This window comes from Podarcis vaucheri, assembly GCF_965113315.1.
Source record: "Podarcis vaucheri genome assembly, chromosome: 12".
Lineage (NCBI taxonomy): Eukaryota > Metazoa > Chordata > Lepidosauria > Squamata > Lacertidae > Podarcis > Podarcis vaucheri.
In genome coordinates, this window is record NC_138750.1 from 3,238,233 (window position 1) to 3,265,520 (window position 27,288).

The following is a 27,288-nucleotide window of genomic DNA, read 5'->3' on the forward strand; positions in this document are numbered from 1 at the left end:
CCAGTGAAGTTGTGGAACTCTCTCCCCAGAGGTGTGTCTAGCACCTTCGCTAAACAATTTCCTGCAACTATTCCTGAGGTGTATATTTTTAGGACCTCTTCTACTTTTGTCACTGAAATTTCTTTTAAACTGTTTTAAATGCTGTGCTTTGAATTGTTGTGGCCTGGCACATGTACCCAGGGCACCTTAGGGTGTAGGGCAGGTAACAAATCAAATTATTAATGTATAATAATAATAATAATAGCAGCAGCAGCAGCATCAATCACTATTCTTCCAACAAGTAGCATTTGCCAGAAGCACAAATCCACCTTACGGCAGATTCAAAAGGCTTTTTACCCCAATCATTAATTTTATTATTATTATTTATTAAATTTGTAAAGGTAAAGGACCCCTGACAGTTAAGTCCAAGCGTGGACTCTGGGGTTGCGGCGCTGATCTCGCTTTACTGGCCAAGGGAGTAAACATTTGTCCGCAGACAGTTTTTCCGGGTCATGTGGCCAACATGACTAAGCCACTTCTGGCGAACCAGAGCAACGCACAGCAACGCCAGTGGTACCTATTTATCTACTTGCACTTTGACGTGCTTTCAAACTGCTAGGTTGGCAGGAGCTGGGACAGAACAACGGGAGCTCATGAGGTCTTTCAAAATTCATTCATTGTGAAACAGCATTTCAAATTCTAAAAATATACTGCAACAAATTACACAGTTCTAAGAAAGAAATCTTCTATGGTTATGCATAAATAGTTTATATTAGTTGATCTTCCTTACTTTTTGTAACCAAGATAAAGTTTTATTAAGGTATCTGGCTTCAACTCCACCTCGTCAACATTTGCATTTTCATCTTCCAACACCTACAAACAAAAGAAACAATGCAGGAAAAAGTTGTCAACAAATCATTTCTCTCACATCCTACCCCAGCAAATCAAGAAGACTTACCAGCAACTTTGACTTTAGCAAAATCTGTAGAACCTGTCCCAAAATATCCTAAAAGACAAAGGGGAGGGGGAAATATTAGTCCTTCATTCCATTTATAGTTAGGAGCACACATACTTATTTTGCAGCCGATGGGGAAGAAAGCAGAGTGCTTCTCTGCAAGCGCCTGGGTGCACCAGTGTGTTAGGTTTCCCCTCCCTACCCTAAAGAAAGACAAAATTAAGAAAAGCAAAATGCCATCCTGGGCTCTGCACTGTGAAGAAGGGCCGGATATAAAATGAACAATATAAAATTCCACAAAAGTGGAATGGTGCAGATTAAGCATTTTACTTCCCTTCTACTAGATATGGGATAGGTCAAAGAGTTTATTATCCAGGGCGCTCCAGCTCTACCTTCCTCAACCAAATCCAACAAGAACCCTCTTATGGCTTTGAAGGTTTCACCATATTAATGTCTTTCTAGCCTGCCATTAGTCATCAGAGCTAGGAAGCCGGCTTTCTTTTTAAAATGAAAGACAAAATTGTCAAGATCTAAATTTTGGAATAAAAAAAAAGCCTCCAAGAGTGCAATAAAAGCGAGGATATTGTTGGGTTTCCAGAGGCCTACAGCAAAAACAAATGCTTGGGAAACCTACTGCGAACGTAACAAACGCTTACCATTTTTATCTGAGTACTGTCTGTCAGTTGTTGAACAGTGTAAGCATCTTCTGTGTTATACTGCAGCAAGATTGCCATTTGGAATGTAGATGCCTTCGAGGAAAAAATGGGACAAATGTTCTTTTTGAAATAAAATCCAAATTTAAGCAACTCAGAAATGATTTTACTGCTTCATACAAAAAGCAAAGCAAACTCCAGAACAAACCTGTTCTCCTAGACTCAGCTGTTCGGCTTTTTGTACAAATTCTTATTTTTAAAAACCCCTTCCTCCTAGGTACTGATCATTTTTAAAAATCTGGATTATGAATAAAAGCCTATTCATGAAATGTTCCAAAAGACTTTCTCCCCATCAAGAGCCTCAGGACACAAAGCAGACAAATGAACAGAAGAGCTCGTCTGCGTTTCAGTCCCTTTCTAAGGGCATCCAATTTTTTTTCAAAGAGGGACAGATTTGATGAAGTGAACATGCCAAAGTTCTTGAGCTTTTTTTTTAGGGTTTTGCCACAGGAAATAAACTGCCACAGGCCCCCGAAACAGACTTTGGACATGTCTGCTTTTATCAAACAAATGGATTCAAATGAGCCAACTGGAAGCGTCAGCTATTTTGGCTTTACAGAGCACCCTTCGCCAAGGACTCCTCTAAAATCGGTGCACGGGTGCATGTGTATGCTCAGGGTTTTGCTATGGAGAGCCGGCCAAGAGCCTTATAGGAGGGAGAACGATGCAGGGGAGGGAGAAGAAAGTAGAAAGTGGCTATTCAAACCATTAACGGGCAGCATAAAAATGAATCTGGGGAGAGCTGCAGCTCCTGTGTCTCACTCCTTTGCACCAAACCAAACCTCACTCCAGCCTGTATACTTCCTTATTCTGGGAGATATAGCAGCTTCCGCAAGCTGCTCTCCATATGCAAACGTAACTCTAAGAGCAGCAGTCAAGTACGGATTTCTAAATTTGTGGAATTGACTCTCACAAGAGCTAGTGGACTCTCCTCCCTTGGAGGTTTTTAAGCAGAGGTTGGGTGGCCATCTGTCCTGGATGCTTTGGCTGAGATTCCTGCATTCCTGGGGGCTGGACTAGATGACCCTGGGGTCCCTTCCAACTCTACAATCCTATGATCCTACGAACTCTATACTCAGTTACTTGTAGAACCTTTGTATCAGCAGCACAAGGGTGCACCTTACCTGTAAAGTGTATCTGTTTTTGAAGCAATTGGTAACCAGTTCCCCTTTGGAGAGCTGATACAACCAGGTCAGTTTTCTTCCACTATGGCGACTAGCGTAAAAAGCAGTAAATCTCTGGTAACTGCGCTCCAGCTACATATTGCAAAGCAAAGCAAAAACACAGCCATGTAAATGTCACGTTTTCAGCCTTATTTTACCAACCTAGTTTTAAAACCAGATTAGACCTTTTATCAGCGTGTCTTCATAGAAAAATTAAAGGGCATTTGCAATATGCATGTAATAGAATTGAAACAATTTGCAGTAAGCTCCTGCACTATAACAGAAAAAGCCCTTATGATGTTCCCTGGGTTCCCACCAAGGGCTTATCGCCCGGAGGTCACTAAGGTCAGTACCTCAACTGCCCCGCTGAGTTCAGACTTCCCTCAAAATACCTGCTGCCATTAGCCACTGACTTAAGAGAGCAAGAGAATTCTCCCTTTATATTTTTACTCCATTACAGCTAACCCAGACAGTTGGAGAGAGTCAGTCCCCTTGGAATCCACCCAGACCAGAAGACAGACAGTTCCGAATAAATACAGTGGTGCCTCGCAAGACGAAATTAATTCGTTCCGCGAGTTTTTTCATCTAGCAAATTTTTCGTCTTGCGAAGCACGGTGTCAGAAAAGTTTTGGAAAAGCTTCAAAAATACCAAAAACCTCAAAAAAAGGCTACCACACCGCGTTCTATGAGTTGCTCCTCGAAGTTGTCGCAACTGTATTAACGGTGTTAAGAAAAAGGAAACAAACTTGCAAGACGTTTTCGTCTTGCGAAGCAAGCCCATAGGGAAATTCGTCTTGCGAAGCAGCTCAAAAACCGCAAAACCCTTTCATCTAGTGAGTTTTTCGTCTTGCGAGGCATTCGTCTTGCGGGGCACCACTGTACACTAGTTTAATTAAGGGACCTAATTACATTCAGAATATGCCTTCTTTACACAGGGTTACTATAGTTCCAGATTCCTGATCTAACGTAACTGCCCAGCTTATGTCACTGACCATAATAAAAAGGGTATCTTAGGTTTCAGAATAGCATCCTATTTAAAATATAGTTTCATCCACCTCCCTTACAGCTACACTCTCCAGCCAGTTGCTCACTTTGACTCCTCCCGACATCCTCTTCCACTTCCCACTACTGTGAATACTGTGGTGGAATGAATATCCCCCAGCAATTCTGCAAGAACTGCCTGGCTCTTATTGAGGAAGGCAGTCCAAAAGCAAGAACACAGGCAGAAGGCAGCAGTTCCCTTTCTTTTGACTGCAGGGATCCAAGTGCTGCCTAGTGCAGAAAGCAGGCTGAAACTGGACTGAAGTGGAGTGGTTGGAACAGTAATTCATTGTAAAATCTGACCATACGCCATCACAGTTAAATGTGTCTCCCCGGACCTCTCTGGGGTGTTGTGACTCCTGCACTGCAGGGAGTTGGACTAGATGACTCTGGAAGTCCCTTCTGACTCTACCACTCTATGATTCTTGGTCTGCTTTACATCTGTGACAGCCACCCACTAATACCCCACCATTTCAAGTGTTTAAGGAGCAATTTACAGATGGCTCTCATCCAGACTGAACACAGTGAGCAGTAAGTGCTCACTGAACTGTACACCTCATAGATGTGGGAGGGGGGAAGCCACCTTTATAAATTGCACAAAGCACCTTGGCTTCATTCATTCATTCATTCGTCCCACAGATTACAACTCTCATGTAAATGGAAATGCAAGCTTACCTCTGAGGGGAGAGCAAATGCACAAGACATTTGGAAGGGCCACGATCCGGAGCTCAGAACCTGTATGCTAAAGTCCACTGGAAGAGAAAAAAGGACAACACATATAGACTCTTTCTTTCAGTATTTATATACTGAATATATAAAAACAGAGCTTTCTGTTCTTTCAAATAAAATGTATTGGGGAAGATTAAATAGGCTTATATTTAAAACTTAGGGTCTAATAGATCACATTTTGAATTACAGTGGCTCTTGCCAAATTAGACCAAATATGAGCCAGTTGCACCAATAGTATGTCCAATGCACTTTTGACCGACACCTCTGGCACGAGACACTTTGCTCGACTCAAACACATTTTACCAACACTTGCTTATTCTTGAGAGCAAGAATTGTCATTTCTTCAGCAATTGTTCACTTTCATCACATAAAAAAAAGAAAAGAAATATGGCTACTCAACCATTCAGGTTTTAAAACAAATAGTTAGATTAACTTACAATCCAATGGCTCCGAATTGGACAGGTGCTTTTTAAACTGTTCATTCAAGTCTTTGCTTACACCAATATCTTGGAACATCCTCTGAAGCTTTGAGGTGTACTCAAAGCCACAAGCTTGCTGTAATTAACCACAGAACAGTTTATGAGAGAGGAGAAAAGACCCACACATCTTACAGCAGGACCCAGTTTCCAAAATTATCCAATAGTGGAAACTACCAACAACAAAACACACCTATTTAAAAAGGCGGAAATTCCAGACATAAGGCAACCCTAGCTGAGCAGAACTAGAACACAGCAAAGCCAACAGAAAGAGCAACCACACAGCAATAAATTTGTAACTTGTCATGGTTGAGGTCTACCTCAAGTTGCAGAAGACTGACACACAAGTGTTATGATCCCCCTCTTGTTAATTTGACCCTACCAGTCACTGGGCTAGAATGGGTTCCTCAAAGGCAAACCCAATGGGAAGGTTGGATTGTTGCTTCACCTCACTTGTCACAGGCATGTAGACAATTGAGAAAAGCCCAGACTGTCACTTTTGTGAGCTTACTTGGGATGTCGTAGCTCAGTGGCAGAGAACGGGCTTCACATGTAGAAGGTCTTTAAAAAAACAACCCAAATGGCAGGGCAGGTGCAGAGCTAGCAACTTGCTCATAAATACAAGGAAGACAAAGGAGCTTGTGGTGGACTTCAGGAGACAGAAGAGCAATGTCCAGCCACTTTTGATTGATGGGGTCTGTGTGGAGAGGGTAACAACGTTCAGATTTTTGGGCATTGAATTACAAGAGGATCTGTCCTGGAGTGTCAACACAAGGGGGCTTGTGAAGAAGGCGCAGCAGAGACTGTACTTTTTGAGAATTCTAAGGAAAAACCATCTTCCGCAGAAACTGCTGCTTGCCTTCTATCACTGTGCCATTGAGAGCGTGCTCACTTATGGCTTATGTGTGTGGTACGGAAGCTGTACTACCCGGGACAGGATGGGGTTGTGCAGGGTTGTTAAGGCAGCAGAGAGCATTGTTGGCTGCCCACTCTCCACCTTAGAGCAGATTTATGCCATAAGGTGCCATAGGAAGGCACTGGACATAGTAAAAGATCCATCACATCCTGGTCACTTGCCTCTTCGAGCTCCTGCCGTCGGGACGGAGATACAGGACGATGAAGACAAGAACGAGCCGTCTTAAGAACAGCTTCTTCCCCAGAGCGATCTCGGCCCTGAATGGGAAGCCTGGACTTTGAAAGTCATCTAATCTTCCTTGCTGTTTTATACTGTATTGTTTTAATTAGTGTTTTTATAGTTGTTTTGATTCTGTGTGGAGTGCCCTACCTGGGTGGATGGAGCAGCCAAGTAATTTCGTTGTCCCCGAGAGGGGGCAATGACAATAAAGATATTATTATTATTATTATTATTATTATCTCTGACTTGAGACTGCAGACACCAGTCAGCACTGACATATTGAATTTGATACTATACCTAAGAGCTTCATGGTTCTTCTGCTGTTTAATTATCCTGAATAACCCCCAAACTAAGACCCCAGGCTGGCAGCCACTGAGCAGGCTCTTCCCAGCCACAGCCACACAAACGAATCACCAGGAGTCGCTGTGTGACAGAATTTGTAGAGGCTCTTTTGGCCTATAGATGCTTCAGCAACGTTCACTAAGAAAATTTGGTGAGCCGTTTGGAGGCTGATTACTGTTCTACAGCCATCTAACTCTAGTAAAGGAAGTATGCAAGAATCCCAGTACATAAAAAAGAGAAAATCCAGCCAGCATGCTTATGCATTTTTCTCGGGATTCTTTTACTGTGGGGGTGGGGAGCCTTATTTGTCTTCCACCAGCATAGCTGACGGTCAGGGTGATGGAAACTGTATTCTAGCCCCTTCTGGAGGGGCTGCTTTGCAGCGTAATCCTGGAAAGGAAGGCGGTGAGGGAGAGGCCCAAACACAACTCACCTTCAATTTGGAGATCATGCTTGCCTCAGCATCATCACTAGCACTGTTCTGGTGCACAAGCCGTTTTGCCAACATTTTGGCATAGAATTTTTGAAATACGTCTTTGTCTTCAATATACTTAAAGACAACCATCTGGAAAAAGCATGTATTCTTAGTATTATTTTCTAAATGCAAACAATTCAAAAGTATTCAAAGGCAAAATCTCAACTTTCAGCTCACTAAAATATTATAACACTTTTAAAAACATTTAAGATTTCAAACATTTCAAATCTTTCAGAACATGTAGCACAATATAAATTTACATAAATGTAAGCATACACAAACCAATGTTCACTTTAATTATTTTTAAGGGTTGTAACAAATGGTTTAAAACATATGCACAGATGTTGATAAGTTTTCTTCCACAATTCTCTCAATCTTCATTCAATTTTCATTCTAAAGCAGTCTGCAAAAAGAATTACTTGAATGCAGAATACAGCTTAGAGTAAGAACCTTACCACTTGATTGAGTGTGTCTTCAAGCTCGGCTTCCTCTGGATTCTTTGAGCTGTGGTAAAAAGGGCATCATTTTTGTTACAGTTCAACATGCTTACCATTTGCAATTCATAAAATCTCCTTTACTTTCCAGTACAACAAGCTCAGGATACGCACAGCTTAGTTGCAGCAATAAAGCTCTCCAAAAGGCAGCAGTTTACAACAATTAAGCAGCATCTAACCCATGGGTAGGGACGCAGGTGGCGCTGTGGGTTAAACCACAGAGCCTAGGACTTGCCGATAAGAAGGTCGGTGGTTCGAATCCCCACGACGGGTGAGCTCCTGTTGCTCGGTCCCTGCTCCTGCCAACCTAGCAGTTCGAAAGCACGTCAAAGTGCAAGTAGATAAATAGGTACCGCTCCGGCGGGAAAGTAAACCCGGAAGCTGTATGCTGGCTCCCTCAGCCAATAAAGCGAGATGAGCGCTGCAACCCCAGAGTCGGCCACAACTGGACCTAATAGTCAGGGGTCCCTTTACCTTTACCTTAACCCATGGGTAAACTAAGGCCCGGGGGCCGGATCCGGCCCAATCGCCTTCTAAATCTGGCCCACGGACGGGCTGCGAATCGGCGTGTTTTTACATGAGTAGAATGTGTGCTTTTATTTTAAATGTATCTCTGGGTTATTTGTGGGGCATAGGAATTCATTCATTCATTCCCCCCCCCTATATATAGTCTGCCCCCCCCCCCAAGGTCTGAGGGAGAGTGGACTGGCCCCCTGCTGAAAAAGTTTGCTGACCCCTGATCTAACCGTTCCCAAGCATTGTACCAACAGGAATGTTAGTCTCCCCCAGTCAAACTGGACACTGATCTCTCACTGAACTGCTGCTCCCTTACCTACCCTCTTTTACTGCTGTGAGTCATGAATGAATGAACCAGGAAATCCTGCAGATATGTTAGCGCAAGATTTTTCTTAATCCTGGAAGACTGCATCCTCACTAAAGAGTACACAGTTTCAGTCTCTCCCTGTGGAAAATCCTGAGTCAAAGAGGGGCCCCAGAAAGCTAATGTAGCTGAGCATTTCTGACAGAATTTTTCTGTGTGTAAGGGATCAAAGGAGGTTAAGATGTAGGAATAACCAGACTGAAACCTACAAACAAGTTTTCCCAGCTACAGGTAAAGATTAGAAGTGTGCACAAGACTCCTTGATCAACAGTTAGAACGGCATTTCATTTCATGAATGGTGTGTGAACAACTCTAGTCTACTACTAACTTGCAGAAGTCAAAGAGTTCCCCATGGAACACATACCTTTTCTTTAGCAGAGAGTCACAATACCGTGCCAACAGCTCTGGGGATTTACTGGATGACTGGGCCATTTTTGTTACTGCGTTGTTATTTATAAATCGACCACAAGCCTGTGATACACACAAAGAAGTTAAACTTGCAGACATCCTCAAAATGAGTAATTATCAAGGACAACTACAAAGTTTAAGTCCATTTACCTTGTCTAGAGCAGCCACAAAGCCAGCATCATTGTTGAAAGCAGACATGACCAGTGCATTGTATTTCTTATGGACATCCAACACGGTCTGTACATACATTTTGGGATCCTAGAGATTAGAGAGGGCAATGACAAAATTGCCCTATTTCAGAATTCTCTCACAGCTAGAGATTTTAGGGCAACATTTTCAGCACTTAAACAGCCAACAAACAATAAAGACATTTCAAAAGCAGAACTTGACTGAGCGTTAAGTTTCAGAAAAACATACTACACTGAACTCCTCATCATTTCTTCCAACAGAAAATCCTTTAATTACTTCACCACAATGCAAGCTCACCTTGGAGAAAGCTTAATACCCCTGGACCCTATAGTATCAAATATGATTGTAAAATGTGAATCAAATAATGAGTAGTCCTCCTGACTGACAAAAACTTCACAAAAACTTCACAAGAGTTGAGGCAGAATTCAGGAAGCTCTACGTCCGTGACTAAAGCAGTAATTGAAAATAAGATGCTTATAGCCACGAGAGACCAGGATATCTTCAACAAGTCACTTGTCTACTTAGGGCAAGTTCACTGGCCAAGCGGCTCAGGATCTCACATACAATGACCCCCTTTCTTATCAGGAAAAAATACCCAAGGTTAGATGAAGTGAGAGCACCAGTCTATTATCCGGCAGAGATGCATTCAAGCTTTTTAAAGCCATATTTTGAAGCCATCATTTCTCTTTAGCTCAGTTTGTATCACAGCACGAGGCTACAGCTTGAGAGGTCACGGGGCACCCACCCACCCCCAGCCTTAACTCCCTGCTTGCATATACTGTCACTGCCTACTACAGACCCAGTCCTGAATCAGCAAAGTTTGAAGTCCCTGTAGATATTCCTGACCCTGCAGGAAAAGTCTAGTAATTCTTACACTGCAGTTGGTCCATCTCTTGCTCTTTCAACTCCTTATCAAGCCTATGGTGAATCTGGGGCAATGTGCCCAGATTCAAGATATCAAAGTTCCTTTGGAAGAAATACTTGCATTAAGAGCAGCTTCTCCACACTTTTCAATGGCAGAGAGACCCTGGCTGTGGATGTGTGTTTCCAAAAGTCTTTTGAGCTCCCCAAGGCCATCTTGGATTCGAGACACAAGGCTGTACATTCGCCCCAAGTCTGGAAAAGAGGAAACAGATCCTTTCAGTTGTATGAACGTCAGTTCTGCATCTGAGAACTGCTCAGGAAACGAGAAATACATTTGCAAACATATCAGAACCATCTAAACCAGAGCAGGACAACTTTAAAACCTTAATGCTTAAATTTAATATTGTCAATGTTATCCAAAATCATGAATAAGCAGGACAAAATATGACATTGAGTTTTAACTTGATGATGAATGACACGAGTGGTGCTCCACAGAACAGCTTCACTGAGGTTAAGGGTTCCCCTCTCAATAGCGGAATCCTGATAAATTTAAGGCACCTATAACTGGGCAGGTAAGTGAAAGAAATGTCTGCCAACCAAATCCTTCAGGAAATCTAGAGCTAGCAATCAAAAAACATTTTTAGGAAAAAGTTGATTTTGAGGGATATAAACTTTGTAGTTTTTAAAAATCAAACCACCACTGTTGCAAGGCAAATGACTAAATTCTATAAGCCCACATTAATTTTTTTCATCCTTTTATGGGTAACTATTACATGTTTACACTTGCTTGATGTTCTACAAAAATAGGACAATACTTGGTTACTGAATAAGGCTCAGTACTGCTCCGCACACAGTGGACTCAGTTTTAAATTGCTCAAAACTAGTGAAGTTGTGTGGAAAGCTTTTAGAGGTAATACGCATTGGTTTCGTAAAATTTATTTGCAGTATAATGAATGGATATAACATAAGTCAAACTAGGCGACTACAAAATATACAATATCATTCAAATCTAAAATCAAACATAACAAACTTTTCAGGTGACTATCCCTCAGAAACAAACTTTATTGTGCGTTAGTTTTTAGTATGAAAAACATGTTAATGGTTTTGTTGTTGTTTAGTTGTTTAGTCGTGTCCAACTCTTCGTGACCCCATGGACCAGAGCACGCCAGGCACTCCTGTCTTCCACTGCCTCCCGCAGTTTGGTCAGACTCATGTTTGTAGCTTCGAGAACACTGTCCAACCATCTTGTCCTCTGTCGCCCCCTTCTCCTTGTGCCCTCCATCTTTCCCAACATCAGGGTCTTTTCCAGGGAGTCTTCTCTTCTCATGAGGTGGCCAAAGTATTGGAGCCTCAGCTTCACGATCTTTCCTTCCAGTGAGCACTCAGGGCTAATTTCCGTAAGAATGGATGTGTTTGATCTTCTTGCAGTCCATGGGACTATCAAGAGTCTCCTCCAGCACCATAATTCAAAAGCATCAATTCTTCGGCGATCAGCCTTCTTGATGGTCCAGCTCTCACTTCCATACATCACTACTGGGAAAACTATGGCTTTAACTATACGGACCTTTGTTGGCAAGGTGATGTCTCTGCTTTTTAAGATGCTGTCTAGGTTTGCCATCGCCTTTCTCCCAAGGAGCAGGCGCCTTTTAATTTCGTGGCTGCTGTCACAGTGGTTTACAGTGCCTTAATTTTCATCTTGAAAATTTAAATTATTCTGTCATGTCTAAAAATGTTCAGAAATAGTCAAATAAAAAGAAGTTTTTTTATTCTTTGCATGAAAATCTACACTACACTAAGTGCATTTACTGAATTTTATCCTAAACACATATTTCAGTTCAACTAATTTTGGCTATGGGAAAAACCTGAAATATAAATAAATTAATGTAAAATGAACATGGCATCTGTTTTAAATTTGTTACCCTAAACTATACCTACTCACTGATTAATTTTATGGAAAAAAATGTGGTTTTGAACAACTGCAAAAAATTCTGCTGAAGAATTCTGCATCAGAAACTTTTCCACCCACCATCACTGACATCTGGTGACATAGCAGACCTAAAACCCATCCTATAGAAAGTGTCTTGACAATTCTTTCAGGCCAAGCTATAAATAACACTTTTAGGTAAACATTTTTATTACAATGGCTTTTAAACAGCCTGGAAAATCCATTATGTCTAACGAATACTGAAGTTTTCAATCAGACCCATGAAACTAATGTTCTATACGACACACACAAAAATTCCCCTGGTTGCATATTTTTATATGCCTGTTGTCTTTGTCCATGGAGTTTTCTTGGCAGGGATACTGGAGTGGCTTGCCGGTTCCTGCTCCAGGAAGTCATGTCACGAAGAGTCGGACACGACTAAATGACTAAACAACAACAACAACAACAAAAAAATTGCATATTTTAACCCATTTTCCTATGCTTAGCATCTGACAATTTGTCTACTAATGCAAGTGATGGTCACCTTAAAATCCTTGTCATTTAATTTTAAAAGCTATTAATCACAGAAATTGAAAGTAGATTTTTCATATGGCAAAATTACACTCCTATGAATTGTAATTCTTTGAAAAATTACAAATCAAGTGTTTTTAAATTTGTTCTTCTCCCCCACACCCAATTTTATGTACACTTTAAGTAGAGGAAGCCACCCTGGGCAAAGGTCTACCACATTCTTCACATTACTCATAAATGTCTAGAAGTCAAGCTTGAGAATGCTAACCTTCATTTTTGTCAGCATCCAACAGGTTCTGGAATTCTGTATGAAATATCTCCAAGTGTTTTTCAATCAGTACTTGCTCACATTTCCGAGCCAGCTCATCCTGCGTGCTCTCGTGGAGATAGACCTGGACTCTCCTCTGCTCCTCCAGGAGGCGGGCTTCGGCCTGCAAATAAGCAAAGTCTGAAAGGGTCCTAGCGTCCAAGTCACAAGAGGTTTTGCTGCTATTTCTATGATGAAAGGTTATGAATTCCTATTTGAAGAAGCATATTAAGGACAAGTTTCAAACCCTTTCCCAGTGGCACGTATATGGACCTACCTTAGACTCAGATCACTGATCTATCTAGCTCAATACTGTTGAAATGGAATCAGTTTTCAACAAATCTCAGGAATTATTATTGCTGTTATTGATTATATTTCTAAGCTGCCCTTCATCCCAAAAGAACCCCAAGGTGGCATATAAAAAGGAATAAATAGAAAACAGGTGGGTGTGGGTATGAAATAATGGCTGGGGAACCTGATAACCTAAGAATCCACAAAGCACAAACTGTGCCGCTGAGTTATGTGTCACTTCCATACACTTATTTGGATCATCAGGGGTTATGCAAGTACTGGCGTGGCTGACAGTCAGCCTCTACCACAAACCACTTTCCTTTTCCTGAAGCCCTCTGACATGTGCAAAATGGGCAGCGCGAAGAGGCAGAGATTTATTGCATTTGTAGTGGGATATGGATAAGGTAAGAACAGCAGCAGTGGTTCCTGTTATTTCTTATCTTCTCCAAACTGTGGTTGAAGTGAGAACTCAAGAGAGGAGCCTGTGAGCTGCTGGGCACCATTCTTGTTAGAGTGCCGGAAAAATAGCAGAAGGATGCTCTTTTTTAAAGAAAGGTTTTAGTAGAAAGATGGCTAACAAAGCAATCCAACCCCCCTTTGTATCGACTTTTTTTCGGGGGGGGGGGCGTAGGTTGGATCAGGCAGGCCTTCCGGCATCCACTGGCATCTTGCCACCTGCAGAGTGCTTGCCATTGCGCCTGACAACAGACAGGCAGAAAGCTCCCCATGGCTGAGCTGGGCAGGATCAGGCAAGATTCGCCAGCTCCAGACTAGAAAGCACCCCCAACTTAGAATATAAACATTCTATATTAATGTTAGACCAGCTGACAAACGAAGAGGAGGAATTTTATACAAACAAAACCTAAACTACAGGAATTATGAAAAGAAGATGAGGGATTCAGCTTGACTAGAACTAAGTCAACAGTGAGCCAACAGTGTGACGCGGCAGCTAAAAAAGCCAATGCAATTCTGGGCTGCATCAATAGGAGTATAGCATCTAGATCAAGGGAAGTAATAGTGCCACTGTATTCTGCTCTGGTCAGACCACACCTGGAGTACTGTGTCCAGTTCTGGGCACCACAATTCAAGAAGGACCCTGACAAACTGGAACGTGTCCAGAGGAGGGCAACCAAAATGGTCAAAGGCCTGGAAACGATGCCTTATGAGGAACGGCTAAGGGAGCTGGGCATGTTTAGCCTGGAGAAGAGGAGGTTAAGGGGTGATATGATAGCCATGTTCAAATATATAAAAGGATGTCACATAGAGGAGGGAGAAAGGTTATTTTCTGCTGCTCCAGAGAAGCGGACACGGAGCAATGGATCCAAACTACAAGAAAGAAGATTCCACCTAAACATTAGGAAGAACTTCCTGACAGTAAGAGCTGTTTGACAGTGGAATTTGCTGCCAAGGAGTGTGGTGGAGTCTCCTACTTTGGAGGTCTTTAAGCAGAGGCTTGACAACCATATGTCAGGAGTGCTCTGATGGTGTTTCCTGCTTGGCAGGGGGTTGGACTCGATGGCCCTTGTGGTCTCTTCCAACTCTATGATTCTATGATTCTATGATTCTAAGTAACCCCTCGAACCTCTACCATGCAAAAACAATCCTATTACTTCTAATTCCATAAGCAGTTTCAAGATCTAGGCAGAAAGTACTGCAAGTGCACTTACTTTTTTCATGTATTCTGTAACTGGATTCTGTTGCAAAAATTCAGTGCTCTCTCTTGTGTAGAACCTCTCTGTGTCAGCAAGAAACTGAGACTCAAAGGACTCCTTATACACTGTCAGTGTAGGGCCCTTAGCAAAAGTATCATCTTCATTCAGACCTAGCTCCACTAGAAACATAGGGACAAAGCAAATAAATAAATCATACAGTTATTCTGCTGAATAGGAAAGGTTCTATGTTTGTACCTATGCCTAATGAACTGCAAAATTATCAATCCATTCAGAAAGATTCCATCAACTTTATCTAAGAATGCTGAAAGTGAGATGAAGAACCTGCACACAAAATTACAAAACTGCACACTTCTGCAGTTCAAGCCAGTCTCACAGCATAGCATATCGCCATGGCTATAAATTCTAATAATTTTGTTTTGTTTGCAGAGGTGTTTTTTAAAAGTTCAAAATGGTAAATATTTTCTCTTTTAAATTCAAGCTGTTAGAACTGCAGACAAAACTATTATTTCAGTAACTGCAGCCCAAGAACATGGATTGTGAACCTTTTCTGGCCACGCAGCCACATCTTCGTTTTGCCAGCTCCTGACACAGTGATATCAGGGGATGCTTCTCTTTCTAGCCCCCAACACTGGGACTTCAAAGCAAACCACAAGGCTTTCAAATGCCCCCTTGTGCTTCTGTTTAAACCCCCACAAGGGTTTGAAGAAGAAATGCAGAGGGAGTGTCTGAAAACTCAGAGTAAGGTGAGCTCCTACAAATCCTCAACCCCCACACTTCTCCTTCAAACTGCAGAAGCCTGGAGTGCTACATTTGATCCACAGACTGAAGTTCCCTATCTGTGACTTGGAGCAAAATCCCAACCAAGATTAAAAATATTTACTCATAGATAGGAGTGCCTAGGACAGCAGCCTTAAAGGAAACATTTAGACAAAGTAGTTTTCATTTGTGGCAGCTGCATCACAACTTGTTTTCCCCCCAAAAAACATTGTTTATTAGGCAAAAGTGGCTTCCTGAAAAGGCTTTTCACTGCCACATACTTTTATAGTGCTCAAGTCTCTTGCTTCTACATCTGAAGCGAGCTCTGTCTTTCACATCATGGTTGAAGGTGTCCACAAAGCTTAGCGCAGAAGTGCATAACTTTTGCTCCAATTCCTTCTTTCAGCACAATCCTAGCCACATCTACTAGGATGTACTACTGAATTCAGTGCTTACTCCCCAATTAGTGGGGTTAGGATTGCAGACTTTTTCTTCCTTCAGTCTTCAATTCTCTATTGCTCTATTCCTACCTCTCTCCCCTGCTGTTTATACTCTTCGATCGATCATTGTGTGATTTACAGTGGTGCCTTGGTTTACGAACTTAATCTGTTCCGGAAGTCCGTTCTTACACCATGGCATGCGTTCCCATAGCAGCGGGGGACTCAATTTACAAATGGAACACACTCAACAGGAAGCAAAACATGTTCTGCTTCCAAGGCAAAGTTCACAAACCAAAACACCTACTTCCGGGTTTGCAGTGTTCTTAATCCAAGTTGTTCTTAAACTAAGGTGTTCTTAAACCAAGGTACCACTGTACTGTGTTTAGCAAGCAGCCATTACACACATAAAAATACGAAGAATACAGCTAACAATAGTGGTTTACATTTCTACTCCCTGACTTTTACACAAAAAATCATTTCCAATCCCCCCTTTAAGTTTTATTACACGAATCTGTAAAGTCTTGGCAAGAAATCTGGATGTTCTAAAGGATATATACCTCTCTATATCAGACAACAAAAAACAGGTCTTTGTAAGAGATGTTCTTCCCTTCTGCCATCTTAACAATGGGTGGATGTAATTGTTTCTAAGGGCATTATAAAAAGGGCATTCAATATAAGCATCATATAAAGCTTTCACTCCCCCAGCTATTTACACACGGAGAGTAGGCAGGTATATTGAACTTCATGACGAAGCAGGCATTAGACCCAGATTGTGTCATACAGTTTGTTGTTGCGACGAAGTCTTAAACACGAGGCTATGCAACTTAACTGATTGGCTGAAGCAGCTGATATTCTGCTAACTCTACAACACACCTCTAACACCAGGCATGGGGTGGGAAAAGGACTGCAAATAAGAGAGATTTCAAATTCGTCCACAGGGTTGCAAATAGTTGGGAGTTGTACAGGTCTGGCATGGAGAAGTTAGCAATAAAAAATATTTTACCATAAGACTGCACAACTCCACTGATCAGTCTTGTATTGATTGTTTCACCATTTCTTTCCTTTTCAATCAGCTTCAGCACAGCATTTGTTACCTTAAAAAAGGAAATAAAGTGAAGACTAACTAGTTATTTAAACCAATTACACAAAGCACCAATGCGTACATTTGAAAGCTTAGGGTCACCCAAAAAATCCTTATAGTTCAAAATCAAAGGTGAATATTAATTATTTTCATCTTAATTGTTTTCCTCTGGAGCATGTTTAGCTCTCTTGAATCATGTGTGACTATCCAGTCTTCAGAAGCATTCTGCCTCCAGGTAGATGGCACGTGACTCAAGTGGCTGCTGGGGAAGGACATCACCAAACACTGGCCTCCCATCAGCCACGCTTACGGGGCTTACTGGGAGATGGGGAAGGTCCAGTGTGGTGCAAGCACAGCAGTGGGGTCAATCTGGTGCTCCCACCTCTACACCAACCTCTACTCCCCTGAGAACAGTGGTGCGGCTTAGGGGAAACCAGTTCCATGGCAATGCCCCCTTCCCAGGCTGACCCATTTCAGCCCTTTCATTCTTACAGCTTCCTATAGGGATATAAGGACTGAAAAGTAAAATGATTAAAAATGCATTTCCAAAGTATGCTGTTATCAGGAGCTATCAAGATGCCTCTGGTTTAAAACATATTTGTTTTGTTTTTAAAACATTATACAGTGGTGCCTCGCAAGACGAAAAGAATCCGTTCTGTGATTCTCTTCGTCTAGCGGTTTTTTCGTCTTGCGAAGCAAGCCCATTGAAGGGTTAGCGGATTAGCGCTATTAGTGGCTTTTAGAGGCTTTTAGCGGCTTATCTGCTGATCGGATCAGCTGATAAGCGGCTTAGCGCTATTAGCGGCTTATCTGCTGATCGGATCAGCTGATAAGCGGCTTAGCGCTATTAGCGGCTTTTAGCGGCTTATCTGCTGATCGGATCAGCTGATAAGCAGCTTAGCGGCTTAGAAAATGGGGGGGAGGGAAAAAAACCCAGCAGGAACTCGCAAGACATTGTCGTCTTGCGAAGCAAGCCCATAGGAGATTCGTTTTGCGAAGCACCTCCAAAATGGAAAACTCTTTCGTCTAGCGAGTTTTCCGTCTTGCGAGGCATTCGTCTTGCGGGGCACCACTGTAGTTAGAACTATGAACTTATATAACATTACAGTGGTACCTCTAGTTAAGTACTTAATTTGTTCCAGAGGTCCGTACTTAACATGAAACTCTTCTTAACCTGAAGCACCACTTTAGCTAATGGGGCCTCCTGCTGCTGCCGCCACAGCACGATTTCTGTTCTCATCCTGAAGCAAAGTTCTTAACCTGAAGCACTATTTCTGCGTTAGCGGAGTCTGTAACCTGAAGCGTATGTAACCCGAGGTACCACTGTACTGTATGCTATTAATAATCACATTTGATTGTACATAAGTATTCTGTGTTAACTATTTTTTAAGGCAGCTATTAACTATATGCATAATGATAAACTACTTTTCAGCAGACCAATTTTTTTTTATTTATTAAAGATTTAAATGAGAGCTGCGCAGCGCTCCCTCTTACTGTTCTGGCTTCTGGGATAGCCTGCGAAGCCTCCACAGGGGAGTGGGATGAAGGCTCCCTGCTGCCCTGCAGAGGCTTCGCACCGCTAAGGCAGAAGCTAGAACAGCGAGACGGAGTGCTGCACAGCACTCCCTCTCACTGTTCTGGCTTCTGGGATAGCCTCGCAGCCTGCATTCGCTCCATAAGACGCACATGTATTTCCCCTTACTTTTTAGGAGGGGAAAAGTGCATCTTACAGAGCAAAAAATACAGTATGTCTTTTCTGGGCAGGATACTGACTTATTTGACAGGTTATAACTTAAAGAATATGGATATATATTTATAAAATCAGTCCTATAAATAATTCATTAGTCCTATAAATAATTAAGGCAAACCTTATAAGAAAATACAGGAATCACTGCAAATACATACCTGCTTATTTAATGGCCTGAACAAACAGTCCCTCCAGGTGACAAGGGCAAGCTAGGATTTAACAGAAGAAAATAGAAGTTTGTGGTCCACAGCACAAACACACTGTGCTTTTCAGAACTTTCTTCTTTCAACAAACATTTTCTAATGAACATTGTCTTTGAAGGGATTCCCAAGCCCTGTAAAACTGCATGGAGGCTGCCTGCTAGGTGGACTTACTGAGTATCACCTCTGCCTTAGGGCAAGACTGGACAGACTGCAGGCTTGCTGGAATGTGGGGCTTCTTTGTTTTTAATTAGAACCCAATGTTCTATCACCTACAATCAGGTGCAAAATAGTGAACTGCAGGAGAAGGAAAAGGGAATGAGCATAAGTTTGTAGTACAATCCTATGTATACTTACTAAAATGTCCAGGAAATTGTTTTCAGTGAATTACACTTTCACAGAAAAAAACAATTGTGGTCTTTCCCTTAAGCTTTCTGTTTCTCCAGCCTAATTTCGGAGGCACTTCATGCACAAAACCTATGCCATAATGCATTTATTATTCTTTGAGAGAGTACAAGACTCTTTTACTGTCACATATCAGTGAATGGCCAAGATTCAGAAACTCTGCAAATTACCCAGATATTCAACAGCAGGTCCCGATGATGTTCAAATGCAGCCACTGAGAGATCCAGAAGTCAAGGAACATATGTGCCTGTCTCACGCCAGTAGTGCATGTTCTATTTTATAGCAGAAGTGTGACCCTCCAGGAGTTGATGAACTCCAGCCCTATCAGTCCAAGCCAGAATGGCCAATGATCAGGGATGAGTCCAAAAACTTGTGGATTGCCACAGGCTAATGGATCATGTTTCATAGCGGTAGAGCATTAATAATAATAAAAAACTTGCTATGAACATTATGTGATGCCGCAGTAGAAACAAAACTACACAAAGCTCTTGTGTCTACCCATTTAAAAACAAACAAGACACCCCACAAATACTTTTCCATTGAAAGTTACCACCTTCTAGGAATACTTACTGAATAGATTTCATATATTCCCTTGCGGCCTTCATCGCACTCACGACGAACCCAGTGTCGATTGAGGTAGGCACAAATCCCATTCAGCACTTTGCTTGAAAACCTATAATCCTCCCACTGTTGAGTGTAGAATTTCAACACACTTTCATCCATCAAGTCTTCACCATCCTGAAAGAGAAATTGGGGGTGGGTGGGGGGGTAATGCCAGACACAAGCAGGATGTCTGTGATATGCTCGAGGTCAGAGTACAGCGGGAGCCTTAGCAATCCTTGATTGCTTCTCACAGTGATTTGGATCCCAAGGAGACACGTTTTCTAAGGCATGAGACCATGTCCATCTTTGCTTCCTGCAAAGTCATAGGCTTATAGAATTTCTTCAGTTTTCATCATTTTGGAAAACTGGTTACAGCTCTCCATCATCTCAGATAGCCAGAGATCTTTCTGCAACTGTTGCTATATTATTTATGTATTTAAGCCCCACTCCCTGTGTTAAGCATTTCTTTTAACCCCAGAGGGCTTACTCCAAATTGACACTGGGAATGCAACCACTGGGCAGAAAGGTAGCACCAAATTTTATGAGAGACAACAGACATCTTAATACTTCTGTACCTGAGCAGGACAACCATAGTTCAATTTAAATCATCTTTAGGAAAGTGCCTCCTTATTTCTATTCCAACTGGAATGACAAAAGCTTGCTGGGAACAGGTCTGTGAAGAACAGACAAGCATTTGAAAAAATGTTTGGTGGGATCAACCTGCACCTATTTAATCCTATTGCTGAATACTATGTTTCAGAGCAGTCTATGAACTAATGAGAGGCGCCAAGCACTGTAATTCAGAATCTGAGATTCCAGAAACTGGCAGGCCCAGAGCAGGTGTTATGCCAAACCATGATTGTTAAGGGCCCAAGCAGTAGCAGAACAAGGCACCTGCTCTTAAAACCAATTGAGAGTTTCTCATTACATCCAAATTGGGGGAACTCTGAATAAGCTAAGAAGGAAGCAAAAGCCTTCTTCTGGTATGCCCCACAGAGGACCTTACGGTCTGCTAACACCACCACCTTGAAGATCCCGGGCCCCAGGGAAATTAGACTGGCCTCGACTAGAGCCAGGGCCTTTTCAGCCGTGGCCCCCTGCCTGGTGGAACGCTCTCCCACAAGAGACCAGGGCCCTGTGGGATTTGACATCTTTCTGCAGGGCCTGCAAGACGGAGCTAGGATACAGTATGACTTACTTTCCTTTGTATAAAACAAGCCCAAAGGAGGCCCCCAACCCGTTCACAGGTCCTTTTATGATCAGTGGAAACAGTTGGTCCTAGCACGTATTAACCACTCTCAATTCCAACCTGATAATTGCCACCTGCCCAGATTTTAACTTGTCTGAATTACTTTTAAGATGTATTTTAATTAATTGATGTCTGTTTTTATGCATATTGTGTTGTTTTTATGATGCTAGCTGTTCTGAGCGCAGCCTCGGCTGGGGAGGGCAGGATACAAATAAATTATTATTATTATTATTATTATTATTATTATTATTATTATTATTGCAGCTTATCTTCCTCGTGGTCACATCTAAGAGTGAAGTGTACAAGGTCTACACTTCCAGCTGCCAGTGTTTGTAGTGCTAAAGTATGGCTCAATATTACATCCAAAAGGGCCACAGTATGAGGCAGAAACCCAAAGAAACTGGTGTACCAGAACTGGTTACTTCCAGGTTTCAGCGCTTTGCGCATGTGCAGAAGCGCCGAATTGCGACCCACGCATACGCGGCGCTGCGGGTTGAGAACGTGCTTCCCACATGGATCATGTTCGCAACCCGAGTGTCCACTGTACATGTATTTTAAAAGTGACAGCAAAATGCTCCACAGAAGTTTAAAGGCAACTTGTGCACTACCTTAAATCCTTACCTTTTGAGCTGATACAATTACTGTCTTACCTTCAGAAGATTTGTCAAGTAATTCTTCAGAAATTCTTTAAGCCGCTTGTACAGTTCCAAGCCAACAAACTGAGCTCCTCCAGGTGTTTGGCCTTTTTTAGATTTAGAAGTCGGCACACCAGCCCCTCGTGCTTGATTAGACTGATGGACACTAGTACAGTAGTTATAAACATGACTGGTAGAATAGTTAAGGAATATGCAATGTAGACTACATGCTATAATCAATTAACAAACGAGTGTGAAATTAATACTTTTAAATATTCAAAATGGTTCAACTACGTTATCTTTTAAATCTTGAAAATAGTCATATATAAAGGTAAGTCAGCACTATCCCTATATTACAGAAGAGCTGAAGTAGGTTCAGGGCAGAGGTGGATGTCCCGATTCATAAAACGGCATACTTTTAGAAGGTTTCAGTATGGCAGACTTAGATTGGTTGGTTGGGGCAAGAGAGCCATGGAAATAGGATGTATGGAACTCCTGCCTCACCTTCTTCTTTGGAGAAGGAAATAAAATGAACATCCGTTGAGGATAATTACTTTTGCTTTTAACTACAGCAATGATAAGTTACCTTCCAGTTCCGAATCACAAAGACAGTTCTCTACATACTATGGATTTGAACACAGTCTCAGCTTTGTTGACCAACTTTAATTTATCTTAGAAGAAACAATAAATTTACATGTACTGAGAAGAGTCAGTGAATACATTTACCTAAATAGAAGCCCACAGAACTAACAGAAAACCCAAGGAAAGTAAAACATGGGACAGCAAAACAACATTGCTGAAGGTGGGGGAAAGAACTAGCTGTAACAGCCAATGCCATTTTTACTCTCAATTAAGAGAACATTATATGTCCTCTTTGGATATAGGGTCCTAGTCATACAATACATTGACAACATATTTAAAGCACATGGCTTTCCCCAAAGAATCTTGGAAACTGCAGTTTACATCTGCCAGAACTACAGTTCACAACACCCTTAACAAACCACAGTTCCCAGGATTCTACTGAGGCAGGTTACATTGTGTGTGTGTGTGTGTGTGTGAAGAAAGTAAAATACAAAACCCTCTATCAAGGTTATATCTTTACTATTAATCCACACAAAGGTAGGTAAAGCCCTCCCAGCTCCCCCCGGGCGCTTCCCCCTCTTCCCACAGCCTCCCACCATGGGAGATCCTCTATACCCTGCCTCTCATGTAGGGCTTTTCATCATCCATCCTTCATGGAACATATAGAGTTAATGAAAAAGAAAAATAATTATAAAGAAATCAGAAGGACTTCCGATTCTCCATCTGTCAGTTTTGAGTTTGAAGATGATTCAAAATTTTCAAAACGCGCACTCCAAAATAACATCTAGCTGTGTTTCAAGATAATATCCAGCTGTTTCTCACTCTGCTAGTCAGTGTTCTCCTAATTTCAGCCCCAGACATCTCAAGATCATTCATTCCTTTTTCCACCCAAAAAGTCCAGAGAGGCTCTTCTTGTTATTATTAAATATCAAAGATAATCCTTCTCTGATCCAATAGGAGGAATTTCCTTCCACGGGTTCCAACAAATCTAAACAACATAATAGTCCGTAATTATTTACTTCTTGAGTCATCATTAAACTGAACCCAACTCCATGTATTCCAGCCCCATTTCCTGTTGGCCATTCTTCTCCATCTTAGATAATAAAAGTCACACACACACCCATTTTTTTCATTCACAAAGAGTTTGGAGGCTTTTTCTTCTTCACTTCAGCTTGTACACAAGGCCCCCCCCCCTCTCTCTCAGCTCTGTCTCTGCAATCTCGTTGTTTCTTAGTGTCTCCGATTCCATTCATCTCTTCCAGCATCCCAACAGCATTCTGTGTCTGCTTCAGTCCTGCAGAGAGCTCTATGGGTATTCACTCAGTTTCAACGCCCGCTGTTACCCACCTTGCCTTTGTCTTCTCAAGTTCAGGCAGGCCTAGGTCAAGATCTTTTCCCACAGGTCCTGTGCATTCTTTAACCCGCTGTTTCTCTGCTGGAAGTGCATTTACCATTCTGCACATCTCTCAAGTTCTATCAGCTGTTCATCTAACATATGAAACCAACAATCGATGGAGCATTCATCAGTATCTTTGCCATACTGGGTGCCGTTCATCTCCCCCTTGGCAGTCTCTGCTTCTAGAAACTTGGGCCTGTCTCTTCAAGCCAGCATTCCATTCCCCACTGATTAGCTGCAGCTTCACTTTTGCAATCATTACCACCCCAACCAGAGAATCACAGGTAATATAAAGATTTTATACCAATTTCTCATCTGTTATCATCTTTTGTAGTCACCAGTAACTAAAATAAGCCTTTGAGTCTGTTCCTTAGCCTGCTGATTAGTACTTTTTCACCCTCCAGCAGTCTGTTTGCTTTCTGCGTGCCAATCAAGTGGCAGATAGAAAATCCAAGTTGTGCTTAATTCCAGTCTTGAAATAATCAAAAGAATGTGGTTTTGCTGACCTGGTGCCCTGAATTATGCCATGTGTGGGCCCAATGAAAGTTCCTCACTCAAGATGTTCTTCCATCCCTGAAAACTTCTTGTCTCTTGATCCCTGACCTCCCTTATTTCAAAATGGAGTTTGGTAACCAAGATTTATACCATGATTACTTTTAAATCACTGCATAACTATTTGTGGGAGCACCAGAAGTCGTCATAGTCCACCATCATTCCTCCACGTAAGTCCAGAGCCAATGCATGTCCAAGAGATGTGACCTAATTCAGGGGAAGGTGTCGCTGGGACTCAAAAATAGACTTTGTTTCTTCCAAACCCTACCCACACCACTATGGCAAAGGGCTTAAATATAAATGGAAACAGATGATCAGAGAAAGTTTCAATATACTGTCCCCCAAATATTTAATTCGCTCTTATGGAAAGACGCTGTAATTCTGACAACAGACTATAGTCATTTGGCATGGAGGACAGGTGAAAAAGTCTAAAAGACCCTTTGATCACACTGAACTAATTCTGTAGTTCAAAATCATCGCTATACAACAATCCCACTCTACTCAACAATCATTCCTACTGTAACCAACATTAAGCTAATTTTTGCCATGGCTGCCATGTGAACAAAACCACGGATTGAAGGATTAATATGTAAATAACCTGATAAGTGGTTTTCAGTTAGCCAGCTACCCAGTAAGGAAAATACAAAAAGATTAAGCATGTAGGAAATCACCTAGAAGCTGCATAAAAAGTAGCAAGCAAATCAGCCAATCCATTATAACTTTACATGCACCATTCACACAAAAGCTGCTCAAGGCATTTTCTATCTAAATGCTAAGATGCTTAAGACAGAAACTGGAAAATGATGGCTGGGAAGTTGCTCCAAGACTGTCAGCTTCTCCCTATCTTCTAGTGTAACCATGTAAATAGAATGTCCAAAATTTACTTCCAAGTAATCTATCAGAATACTGCTCTTATAAAACTTTCTATATTAAATATCCAAATCAATTACTTGTGCAACTGATGTTTACAGTCTTATGCCATCTGTTCTGCCTCAGCTAATGTCACAAGGACTGATTTAAAAACAAAACAATCCTAGTATCACAAGGATAGATTCAAAACAACAGAACATGTAATCTATCTGCAGTGTAGCAACGAAGTACACTGCAGCTAAGTCAGAAAGTCCAAGGAGTCCTATAAATGTTGATTTGTGCCCAAAAGCAGCACATATTGGAACTCCAACTCTGGTTCAAGATGCCGATTATCCTAAATTTAACACTGTCCAATTACAAACTAGATAGAACATTAGTAATATGTACCTGATAATCCTCTAAGGACAAAGTCCTATGCATATTATTTACTCAGTGGAACTTGCATCTGAGTAAATATGCATAAAATCAGGCTGTCAAATACGAATTAAATTTCAACAGATTTTGCCTGCTTATAATAAAAATCATCAATATCTGCACAAAGAAGTTCGGATTTCAAATATGAATATCCTTTAAGTATTTGACAACTTCTTTTTATCTTTAATCAGCTTTGTTACTATTTGGAATTCTAGTAATAATATTGCAACACAAATAGGGAGTTTCAATTCAATATTAAATTTTATTTTAAGGGGTTTTTTATATTTAGATTGTAAAACTCCGTGAAGCATGGAGCTTTTGCTCTCTGGTAAACACCATTCCTTCTTACATAAAAGTAAAAATGGAGGCGGCTGGTGTAAAATATTTGGATTGCTTACTCACAAAGTTGTCATCAGGGCACTGTCATCTCGCAATGTCATCTCGCAACAACCATTCCTACCTACATGAACTTGGCAGCAACATGGCATAACAAGGACAGAATAATTTAGGATGACATTTATACCAAAGAGGATAACCCTGCTACTTTTTTCATTTAACAACTTTTTTTTACAGAATATCAAAAGTGAGCCGAAGACTCTGGTTTTGCCAAACAGCCTCCGAGTCTCTCATTTAAGCTCCTAGGGCAAAAAGTGAACCTAAACACAAACCAGAGGTTCAAGTGAAGTCAAGCATCCTTTCTCTCTCTCCACCCAAATACTGAGATCCTGGGCATTCAAGGCCTGATTGGAAAAAACTAATTAAATTGTATCATCATAAGTGAACAACTAAAGTTGCCCAGGTAGAATAATTCTACATCAACAGTAAGATTAGTAGTTGATTGTTCAGAAATGTGTTAGGATACGTGTAGAGTTCCATATATCTGGACTTTGCCATACTTTGCCTTGTATAAACTTGCTGAATTCCAGCTCTAAGGTCATCCCATATCTGGTCAAGACCAATTTGTTTAAGTCCATGTGGGTTCTGACTCCGATTTGATGACATTTTGTATCTCCTGTGAAGTCTTTCAGTGCAGGAATGAGAAATCTGGTTATTCCTCCATCAGAGGCAGAAACAAACCAACATTCCAAGTTCTGCCACAGTCGCTCAGAAGAGATGCTCTTTGCAGATGCAGGCTGATACTGACTCACAAGAAACCCTGCAGAGGAAGAGAAAAGACGTTTATTCAATTGTCCACTTAATTTCACCAGTAACTAATATAAAGCTGTAACATATTTGCTATAATACCAAATGGAAAGATGTCCTGGAATATTTACAAGTATGTCTGGCTATTTTAAAATCGTGTCTCCCCAGTGGTGGTCAGATATTCTTTCCTCAATGTACTAATCACCATATTATCAGTTGAACACAAACCAGTGAAATCAGAATAGCTGGATTTAAACCGCATTAGCTCATCTGATTTGAAACAGTTTGTGAATTACAGCCTACAATTTGTACAACGATACACAATTCCAAGGGATTTTAGTAGCAAGTCAGATGGACCACACCACGGGCTTACTCTCAATTCACTCAGTAATCAAACTGAAAGTAAACATGAATTTGGATAGTAGGGTAAGTGATAAGATTATTGTCTACACAAATATCCCAAGGTATAATCTATCTGTTCATGACTACTTTATAAAGACAAAACAAAAAGGAGAGAGACTCTCAAACTGGCATTACACACACCAATATTTATTCATGCAACTTAAGAGTACTCAAATGGGCAGCATTAAATAACAGTTACTGAGCAGCATGAAACAAACCAACATTCTGTTTACTAAATTTCTTT

The 27,288-nt window shown here is 41.4% G+C and overlaps 1 protein-coding gene across 3 annotated transcripts in view; it reads right to left on the bottom strand.

Moving 5' to 3' along the window:
* Nucleotides 1-27,288, bottom strand: part of CUL1 (cullin 1) — a 47,378-nt gene that overhangs the window by 5,054 nt on the left and 15,036 nt on the right. For all 3 annotated transcript variants that reach the window (XM_082192800.1, XM_082192802.1, XM_082192801.1), the window contains exons 2-19: nucleotides 26,362-26,655; nucleotides 21,701-21,875; nucleotides 19,769-19,936; nucleotides 18,752-18,802; nucleotides 16,769-16,859; nucleotides 14,564-14,727; nucleotides 12,567-12,729; nucleotides 9,965-10,095; nucleotides 8,941-9,048; nucleotides 8,747-8,853; nucleotides 7,464-7,512; nucleotides 6,967-7,098; nucleotides 5,018-5,135; nucleotides 4,527-4,603; nucleotides 2,772-2,903; nucleotides 1,591-1,683; nucleotides 938-985; nucleotides 770-852 (exon numbers count right to left, since the gene is read on the bottom strand). In XM_082192800.1, the coding sequence (XP_082048926.1) occupies nucleotides 770-852; nucleotides 938-985; nucleotides 1,591-1,683; nucleotides 2,772-2,903; nucleotides 4,527-4,603; nucleotides 5,018-5,135; nucleotides 6,967-7,098; nucleotides 7,464-7,512; nucleotides 8,747-8,853; nucleotides 8,941-9,048; nucleotides 9,965-10,095; nucleotides 12,567-12,729; nucleotides 14,564-14,727; nucleotides 16,769-16,859; nucleotides 18,752-18,802; nucleotides 19,769-19,936; nucleotides 21,701-21,875; nucleotides 26,362-26,501 (2,030 nt within the window). In that variant the 5' untranslated portion in view covers nucleotides 26,502-26,655. The remainder of the gene's footprint in view (nucleotides 1-769; nucleotides 853-937; nucleotides 986-1,590; nucleotides 1,684-2,771; nucleotides 2,904-4,526; nucleotides 4,604-5,017; nucleotides 5,136-6,966; nucleotides 7,099-7,463; nucleotides 7,513-8,746; nucleotides 8,854-8,940; nucleotides 9,049-9,964; nucleotides 10,096-12,566; nucleotides 12,730-14,563; nucleotides 14,728-16,768; nucleotides 16,860-18,751; nucleotides 18,803-19,768; nucleotides 19,937-21,700; nucleotides 21,876-26,361; nucleotides 26,656-27,288) is intronic.